The following is a 10396-nucleotide window of genomic DNA, read 5'->3' as shown; positions in this document are numbered from 1 at the left end:
ATATTCGGAGCTTCCCACTGTGAGGTTTCTCAACAACAACCAGGGAGTTGACCCAGTCTGTAGGCTCGGTTACTTTGGAGATTATGCCCATCTTCTCCATCTTGTCAAGCTCTTCTTTCAGCCGATCTCTGATTGCGATTGGGACGCGTCTTGGTGGATGCACGGAAGGGGTAGCATCTGGCTTGAGATGTATCGAGCATTCACCTTCAAATTCTCCCACACCCGTGAAGACATCCTTAAAGTCAGAAAGAACTGATTCAGTTGTCATTGGGTTAGGAGATTATGCCTTTGGTTGGGCTTCCAGGGCAAGGACGAGCTTGATGAGTTGCAGTGACAAGGATGTTGGAAGGCCTATTACTGGCGGTGCGTTGGCTTCCACGACGTAAAAACTTTCGGTTGCTGACCGTTCCTTGTACTGGCACTGGAGTTGAATACGTCCAAGGACTTTGAGAGCATGTCCTGAGTAGTTTGTGAGACGCTGATCAGCTTCTTCAAGTGGGTGCTGGACGGGCATCTCGTCGTATTCCTTCTTGGGAATGACGTTGACTTGTGCTCCTGTGTCGATCTTGAAACTGATTGTGTGGTCTCCATCCACACTGATATCGGCGAAGGCTTGGTTGGGGAACTCATTAGCTTCACCATTGATGACGTCAATATACAGGTTACCGTCTGAATCTGAGTCTGAAGCATAATCAATCGTGTGGATCTTCTTTTTGCCCTTTGTGTGACCTGCTGGCCTCTGTTCCTGTATACTGCTGCGGCAGACTTTGGAGAAATGGTTCCACTTCTTGCACTTGTGGCACTGTGTACCTCTGGCAGGGCATTTCTTCTTGTTATGTTCATGATGCCCCCCACAATTTCCGCATTCATTCTGACCAGATTTGTGTTCTGATCCATGTCGGTATGGGTAGGATCTTGTTCTGTGTTTGTAGATAGCATCAACGTTCTCAGCACTGTGCGAGGCAGACATCAGCTTCAGGTGAGACTGAGTTATTTCATAGGATCTGGTGATCTCGATGGCCTGCTGCATTGTCAGTGTGTCGCCTTCTGTGAGTAATTTCTCGCAGATCGTTTTTGAAATAATGCCGCAAATGATTCTATCGCGGACCATTTCCTCAGGCTTGTCATATGCACAGTCTTTGACGAGGAGTTGTAGGTGTGTTACGAACTCTTCAATTGACTCTCCCTCTATTTGTGAACGTGTATGGAACTTGTAACGTGCAAAGATGATGCTTGTTTTCGGTGCTACATATCGTCCAAATTTGTCAAAGTGACTTTGGAGACTCTTTTCTTCAATTTCGGACATGGTAAATGTGTTGTAAATGTCCCTACCTTTGGCGCCAACCCATATCAGCAAATATGAGCACTGTTCTTCTTCACTAACTTTCTTCAAGGGTCCTTTGAACATTAATTTCACATGTTGCTTAAACTTCTTCCACTCTTCTGGGAGATTTTTGGCGCTCCAGTCAATGCAGGGATTTACTTGTGAGGTAGCCATGCTGGTTTGAGCTTGTTCACACTATTGTCCACAAAACAGTCTATTCCGAGTAGAAATCAGCCTTCAGAATGAAATGACACTTGTAGAATGAGCTGCAGGCATGGAACTTGCTTTTTCCGCTATTCTGACACCATGTTGTATTCTGTACACGCTGATGTTCCTGGATGACAAACACATTGGCTCAGATTACATGTTTTTAATCGGCCATTACTAAGGGAGGTAATCCATACTGCCTGGATCTAAGGGAAGATAACTGGCTACTTCCTGTTGGCTTGTGTCACTCAAGGCTACAGGAGTTGTCTCCCATATTTCACTGGGCCCATAACATTACACTTATTGGTTTGTGTTCAGATAATGAACGTGTCTTTTAATGTCCATCAAACGGTACTTTCGATTTCGTATCAATACATATATTGGGTACGTTTGGTGTAGAATTGAATTTTCTAATTAGAGTTAACAGATGTCCATTTACATATATGCTGAAATACGCACAAATATTACATGCACTAGGTTGTTGCGTTTGGGCGTTTGACTCAAACATGAAGCTAATGTGTTTCAGCACCCCTGCTTTTTTGCTGTTTTTTGACATTGTTTCATTTCCCTCAAAGAATATTGAATGAGGTACTTCGCTACATGTTCACATATGCCCATTATTGACATAAAACGTTTCATTTACCATAGAGTATAAACAACCTCATCACGTCAGCTTATATATGACTATAAAAGTTCAGGCTGTTCCATACAGTTTTATTTGTAGCATATTATGATTCCTGCAACAAATATTACAGATGAGGTCTCTCTTTCACGTGCAGATATATCTTTAAAATGAACATAGGTTCTGTAATGGGTGCCTCTAGTTTTTACCTACCTATAATGCGGGGTTAGACAGCACCTAGAAATGTTCAGCTGGATCAAACTGCATAGACAGATCGTTTATGTAGTAGGAGCTGAACAAAAGGAGTTCTTCCCTGGCATGTCCCTGTAATAAGTGGATTGCACAGGCAGTGCCTTGTGTGGAATTTTAGTTGATTGTAGTGTAGTGAGTTTCAATTGTGTTGTGCTGAACATTTTTGTGGTTTGTGTGAATGATGAACTTGGCTTAATATTGTTCTTTGGTCAATATTGCAATGTTGATAAAAATGGTATCATAGAGAAATATGTTCTGCATTTTCATACTCCCGTTATTTATGTAAAAATCAATTCATCCCCAATCGAACGGACAATGTCATTCCTTTCTGTTTGAGTTTGGTAACAAACTTCACATAGGATTTACTAACCAACTTTGATAACTAGTTATCGTCCAATCAGAATTTAAAAAAAGAATGATATGATGGCGCTTTATTCTTGTGATATGCAAGGTTCGTGTTGAGGTGGTCCTAGGCAGCGTACAAGCTTCGTTGTAAGGGAATTTGCTAGAGGGTGCCCGATAATCTGAGTCTCTGTATGTCAATAGCCCCAAGACACGAACACTCGGAAAACTAACTCCGTCATATTTTTTCATGTTGCCATATACTATACTTAATATACTAGAGTGCCACTCAGACAAATCATTTGCCAAGGCAACTTCTCAGTTCAAATTTAATTTATCTATGGATCATGTGTAAACACTTGCAATTATTGTTCTCTATTGTTTACGTGCTTTGTGCATTTAAACACTGTGTAAGTCGACCTGCAATGTAGCAACATCTTGACTATTCAGGTAAGAACAGAAAGTATACTTACCAAAAGCACTTCACCATAACAGTTACAACAAAATTAAGTCAGTGAGTAAAAAGGGAAGGAAAACATTGGTAAGAAAGTAGGATGTTGTTTTGACAGTATTAAACAATAACTTTACACAGTTAAAATGGGAAATATGAAAAGCAAACATTGGTATTTTGTTACTATTTAATTATTAATGTTCAAAAGGGACATTACTATTTCGACTTAGCCCATTTGAAGCATGTACAAAATCGACACCCCTCCAATACCAAGCCAGTTCGTGCATTTCTTGTTTCGTTTCCCTGCCGATCCCAGTTTTAACAAACCCAACTGGTACACACGACCCTGTGACGTCACGAGGCAAAATGGCGGCACCCGACTGTGGAAAATACGGGGTGGTGATGAATGTAATTTTGTTGAATTTTAAATAATTTTTTGTCAAGGTAAGACAGTAATCGGTTTTGTACCTACAGAATAGGTCTTTCGATCCGTGTACCAATGTACATGCGACGCTACGTTTTTCAGTGTTTCTGGAGTAAAAAATCTTCCCGATAAAAATCGCTGGGAAAGTGCTCCTCATAGAATGGTTGGGAAGCTAAATGTTGGTGTAATCCTTGGCAGGAACACAACGTTTGGCTAGCTGGACTAGAGTTTTCTACGTTAGTGGCCATGGTCGTATGTGCTTGAGCTTTTGGGAAATGACTGAATACATGTATATACATAAAGGCTAGTTGCCGAGTTGGAGGGACACACACACGCATTACTGGAGTATACATCATCAACCGCTGCCAACGCCTGAATATACATTAGCTGCTATCAGACCGCTCGCTGTTACATTCTGCATGACTGTTTCTCTCTCGCACTAACACTTTGGTGAGTTTGCTATATTATATTTTGTGATCCATTGCCTTACATTTTGTCTCACTTGTATGGTATTTGAAATCGATATTGTGAAATTGACTTGTGACTGTATACAAGGGGATGTCAATACGTTTTGAGCCTTGAGCATTTTTCATACCCAGGTGTCACAGTCACTGGTACGACTTTGAACCTTGGGGTGTAGCTGATGTGATATATAGGTTTTGGTATCCTACTCTCAGAAGTTATTGAACAGCTCACTTTGACAGAAAGAGACCCCCCTCACGACAGTGAAAATAGATAAAACTTAGTATAGAGCAGTAATTAAGTTTTTAGTTCTTGAAGGATACTCAGCAAAGAACATTGAAGACTTTCAGCAGCTTATGGCAAGTCTTCTCCTTCATCTGCTACCATCAAACAATGGGTCAATGAATTTAAGCATGGTAGAGTGAGTCTTGAAGAGGACCTCCGTCCAGGTCGCCCAACAACAAGCACAGAGTATGACAGAGTGCATAGACTTACGCTGGAAAATCGTAGAATCACACTCAACAAGTTAGATGAGACCACAGGCATTTCACACGGATCCAGCGAGACAATTCTTCATGAACATCTCGCCATGTCTAAAGTGTGCGCAAGGTGGGTGCCAAGAATGCTTACAGATGAAATGAAGCAAACAAGGTTCACCATCAGCAACTCCATGCTAACCAGATACAACAACAATCCAGAAGATTTTCACTTTAGGCTAGTAACCTGTGATTAAACCTGGATCTACCACTATGATCCTGAGTGCAAACAAGAATCCATGGAATGGAAACAAGTCACTTCTCCCAGGACCGAAACGTTCAAAGCCTCCAGATCAGTGCAGAAGGTAATGACGACAGTCTTCTGGGATAGCAAAGGGGTCATCCACATAGATTACTTACCAAAAGGAAGAACAATGAATGGGGAATATTACGCTAACTTGTTGAAGCAAGTGCGACAGTCAATCAAGGAGACGCGCCAGGGCAAGATCAGACGTGGTATTCTTCTACATCAAGACAATACTCCAGTACACACCTCTCGCGTTGCAGCCGCTGCTGTCCAGGAATGCGGGTACGAAATCTTGCCGCATCCCCCCTACTCTCCAGACCTGGCACCAAGTGATTACCGTCTGTTTCCAAATCTCAAGAAACACTTGCGTGGTCGTAGATTTCAGGATGATAATGAACTTAATGCTGCTACTGAGGCTTGGTTTGAGGACCAAAATGGCGCCTTCTACAGAGATGGCATCAGCGCCTGGCAGAAACGTGTCTTGACTCACAAGGGGACTATGTTGAAAAATAAATTGTGGTTCGTACCAATATTTTGTGTTTTTCTATGCAAGGCTCAAAACTTATTGACATCCCCTCGTAACGTGCTCTCTTTGCCTTGATACAAAACTTGAACCTGTCTTTGTTCTGTTTTGCTGATTCACAGGGGTTTTTTTACATCGTTTGTCACGGCAAATTCTTAACCTTAAGAGTATAAATTCAAAACAAACTGCTGACTCAGATTCACTTTCATTGCCTAGATATGGAGACCTAAAAAAAACAGGTATCAACATGCCTGTCACCATTCTAGTTCATGACATCATACCAGAAAGCAATAGATATCTCTTAACCTAATTGATTGATTGGACAGTCTTTTCCACGTGTTAACAAGGATTCCATGTTCACTGATGCATTGTTAATGAGTTGTTGTTCAAAGGGTAAGGGCGGCTTAATCTTGGTTGGTCGTGATCAGATGAAAGTAAGCATTTAGGGAGCTATGGTTGTAGTAACGTCGATCTCTGTAGAAAATAACTTCTCACCCGTATATATGCACACTTCTTTTACGTATAGTGCCAACATGTGATATGTTCAATAAGTTTTTCTTCAGGTTTTTGGTCATTAATCATTAGTCAATTTAACTGAATCGAAATCACGTTATACTCCTTGTGGGATTTATATTTGGTGTATCTACAATGTCAGAAAGCGCACGTAAAATGTCCAAAGCCCAGAAGATGGTCGTAAGAAAATGCTTAACTGGAAACGTGAGATCGTCGGGAGCCTTTCTGTTAATAAACACACAAAAACAAACATAGGTGTGTCTAGTTTAATTTGCCACCGTCCAAAGTCCTATCCCTATTAACAACTTGAAGTTAGGAAGCACAATTGTGCAAGATTTCTTCCTTATAGTGTCAAAATGATAACAACTCAACATTATTGTTGTGACATGATGTTCTGGATTCGGTTCAGTTGATGATGACGGTGTGAAGCCGTCTGTGTCGTGTGAACGATGTCTGCAGTTATGAAGCCGCCTTAGTCGTCCAAGTTGGGTCTGCAGTTGTAAGCCATCTGGGTGAGGGCTGCAGTTGTAAGCCATCGGGGTTAGGGCTGCAGTTGTAAGCCATCAGGGTTAGGGCTGGAGTTGTAAAGCCATCAGGGTTAGGGCTGCAGTTGTAAGCCATCAGGGTTAGGGCTGCAGTTGTAAAATCGTCTCAGGTAGGTACGCAGTTCTGAAGCCGAAAATTTCAGCAACAACAAATGCACATCTATTGAAGTTTATTGCAATCTTTCCAAATCGTAACTTGCCTGTATGAAATTGAAGTAATTACATTGTCTTATCTGTTCATCCGCACAATATTGTTTTGACATGTTCTACGCCAGCTGGCTATGTGCTATGTGCCTTCAAATACTGAATTAGACTTCTTCTTTTTCGTCTTCTTCTAAGATCATCTGAGTTCATTGCATTTCCAACATCAAATCCAATGTTAAAGTGCTGGTATTCTAACTTGGCTACTTCATCACATAAAACGTGAGATCGAGGCCTACCAATGTGGCAAGTAGAGATAAATAAACGCTTTTGGCTAGTAGCTACATGTCAGTTAATTCTTGTCATTGCTAAGTGCATGATCTTACGTCGATATTCACGTCAGAATATATGCTCACTGAACAGCTTCGACGTGTATTTGTTTGACATCAATGTGAAACTGATGTATCTTGTCATGACTAGTTACTTGTGTCTGTCAAAATATAGTGCTAAAGTGAGGTTTGTTTTACACCACTTTTAGCAATATTCCAGCATTATTACCGGAGATCAACAGAGATCTAGGGGTTTACATCCCTAGGCACCCGTGGCAAGCCACCTCCTCATGGTGGGTGCTGGGTAACGCCAAGAGCTCGCTGACACCCCCGTTGTGGACCCGGGGGGATATTTGGTCCACCAACCAGTTTGCCGTGGGTTACGGTCGTGTCGGTGGAGGACGGGAGTCTAGGGGTTGAGGTCACGGGGGGCCTGTAATCGTGTTCCCTTTGCTCAACATATCCCTTCGACCCTTACTTCACCTAGACGGGTGGTTGAATGGGCCCAGTTCAAACAATCGGCTCGTCATGCCAAGCCCTGTGTATGGACTATATATATGTCAATGTACAAATTTTATTTGAAATTGGTTGATTTTCGGACTTGGCCTTATTATTACAGTGACATTTTTTGGATTTTGCAATATGGTAATATGTACTTGAATTTTGCCTAGGTCTTATGCCCAGAAGGCGGTGGCTCATGGGCCAATCTGGTGGATTAGTTATTCATAATTCTTCCGCTAGAGTATATCATCTGAGTATCCTTGCTGCAAGTCGGAGAACCACTTGCGTTTAGCACTGTCCTTGTGAAACTCTGTGGTGGGTGGGGAGCTCAGATGATGAAATCTAACTAACAAAACATGGCTTACAAAACCCCTCAAAAAAGAGCAAACGTCAACTTGATACTGATCCTATTGAAACTGACCACAGACTGTCCAACTCAATTGATTACTGGTTACGTTTTCTTGTTGTTGAGACTATTGACAAGACCCATTTAAAGTTGAATCCTTTTGCCGTAGCTAAAGGTATACAAGGCATCGCTGGTGATGTTAAAAACATTAGGTGATTACGTTCCAGTGCCCTTCTGGTTGAGTGTGCAAATAGGCAGCAAGCCACCAATCTTATGAGCACTAAATCTTTTGTCGGCTCACAAAACACTTAACACGAGCAAAGGAATTGTCAGGGACCGTGAACGTTTGTTTGCTGACATGTCAGAACTTGACATTGCCTCAGAGATGAAGGAGCAAGGTGTCCTTTTTGTCAAACGTTTTACAACCCGTAGAAATGATGCTACTGTCAACACAAACACATATTTGTTTTCTTTCTCTTCTCCAAATGTCCCAAAATAACTGAAAGCAGGATACTGTAGCATCAACGTTGAAATGTACATTCCAAACCCTCTTCGATGTTTCAAATGCCAAAAGTTCGGCCATGGGGTTAATAACTGCACATTATCTGTTGTTTGTGCTCACTGTGGTGAAAAGACACATACAAAAGAAGATTGTGACAGTAACGTTAAGAAATGTACAAACTGCACTGGTGCCCATTCATCCTTTTCTAAAGAATGCCCTGTCTGGAAGTATCACATGGAGATCAACAAACTAAAATTCACCCGAAACATTAGTTTTGCAGATGCCAAAAAAACTGGTCCAAAGTTCTGAACCTAAAGAAAGCTATGCTTCTATAACTAAAACACCGTCGGAAGCAAGTATAACAAAATCAACTGCAAGCTGTCAAACTGACTTCACGTGGATTACATCAGAAGCTCCTCTGATTTCTTCACCTACAATATCTACTCAAACGCCAGAGTCAAATTCGTTTCAAATCCAATCAATAGCATCCTCTGATCATGAGGCATCTTCACAGTCAACTCCAAAATCTTCGGAAACCGTTAAAACTAAACCTAAAATGCCAGATCATTTGAAATAACTAAGTGGCAGAGCTCCGAAAGGGTCACAAAATTCAGTTATTTAATAACTATGGGTCACTTGAAGACAAGGACGTTTCTGAAAACGTCCATTCTAGGGCACATAGCTTGTCGCCCTCCAAAAGAGTGCGGGGTAGATCCCCAATAAATCCCCCCAGAAGATAGTTTATTCCAATAATATTGTACAGTGACCATTTGACCTTCGTCAATTTAATGCATATCATTGTTTTTCACCTCCGGGTGATAGGGCCACTGGCGGATCATCCATTCTAGTCAGACAAAACGTTATTCAAAGCCCTGTTCCACTTATTACTAATATGCAGGCTGTGAGAATTACTTTACATGTAGCGTTTACATTATGCTCTCTTTATATTTCACCGTCTTCGGCGTTTGCCAAAACTGATCTTCAAGCTCTATATGATCAGCTCCCAAAGCCCTGTATTATAATGGGAGATTTAAATGGCCACAACCCACTCTGGGGTAGTGTAACTACAAACACTAAAGGTAAATTGTTGGAGGACTTTTGTTCTTACAATGATCTATGTATTTATAATGATGGTTCCAACACATATTTACACCCTGGTACAGGGAACTATTCAGCTCTTGACTTGTCACTCACAAATTCAGAACTACTAAATGAATTCGAATGGTCAGTCCACGATGACCTCTGTGGAAGTGACCATTTTCCTACTGTATTAAAAGCTGTAACTCCATCTGATGTTCCTCCATCATCAAGACGAAATTTTAAAAAGGCTAACTGGACTTTATATGAAACACTGTGTGCTGAAAAACTTAAACCTGAACGTTTTATTGACCATCCAGATGCTATTAAATGCTTTTCTGATCAACTGAGTTCCATAGCTGATGAGTGTATACCAAAGTCCTCTGCAGTTCCACACATAAGAAAACCATGGTTCATTGATGAGTGCAAACAAGCTAGGAAGGCAAGGAAAAAAGCAGAACATTATTTCCGTCGATATCCTATGGTGCATAATTTAAATAAATTTAAAATTTTAAATGCTAAAGCACGACGTACTTTTAAACAGAACAAACGTCAATCTTGGCAAAATTATGTATCCAAAATAAATTCTCGGACACCCATGTCCAAGGTATGGAACATGGTCCAAAAAATTAAAGGTAAGGGTACTAAATCTACTGTCCATCATCTTAAACATGGAGATGAGTTACTTACTGATAAATCAGATATCGCAAATAAACTGGGCGAAACTCTCGCTAAACACTCTTCCTCTTCTAATTATTTACCTAGATTTCAGCAATATCAAAAACAACAACAAAAGAAAACTATTAATTTCAACTCAGATAATGGGGAAGATTATAATGAAACTTTTTCTATTCATGAGCTCCATACTGCTCTTGATCAAGCTCATGATACTGCTACTGGAGCTGATAACATACATTATCAACTCCTGAAGCACTTACCAGAATCCTGTTTAGAAACTCTTCTAAATATGTTTGATGATATTTGGACATCGGGTAACTTTCCTCCTTCATGGCGTGACGCCATAGTAGTACCAATACCTAAACCTGGACGTG

General features: G+C 41.0%; 1 protein-coding gene across 1 annotated transcript; it reads right to left on the bottom strand.

Annotated features, from left to right (window-relative positions):
* Nucleotides 1-280: 280 nt before the first annotated feature.
* On the bottom strand, nt 281-1498 carry LOC137282171 (uncharacterized). Its single transcript, XM_067813899.1, has one exon. It carries the CDS (start codon nt 1496-1498, stop codon nt 281-283), a length of 1218 nt encoding a protein of 405 aa, XP_067670000.1.
* Nucleotides 1499-10396: the final 8898 nt, after the last annotated feature.

Source organism: Haliotis asinina, chromosome 4 (genome assembly GCF_037392515.1).
Source record: "Haliotis asinina isolate JCU_RB_2024 chromosome 4, JCU_Hal_asi_v2, whole genome shotgun sequence".
Classification (NCBI taxonomy): domain Eukaryota; kingdom Metazoa; phylum Mollusca; class Gastropoda; order Lepetellida; family Haliotidae; genus Haliotis; species Haliotis asinina.
Note: the sequence above shows the minus strand (reverse complement) of the source record. Positions and strands in the feature narration are given on the sequence as shown.

Bases quoted from the DNA above. Each gene is read 5' to 3' on its own strand.
- LOC137282171 (XM_067813899.1), bottom strand. From the start codon at position 1,498: ATGGCTACCTCACAAGTAAATCCCTGCATTGACTGGAGCGCCAAAAAT.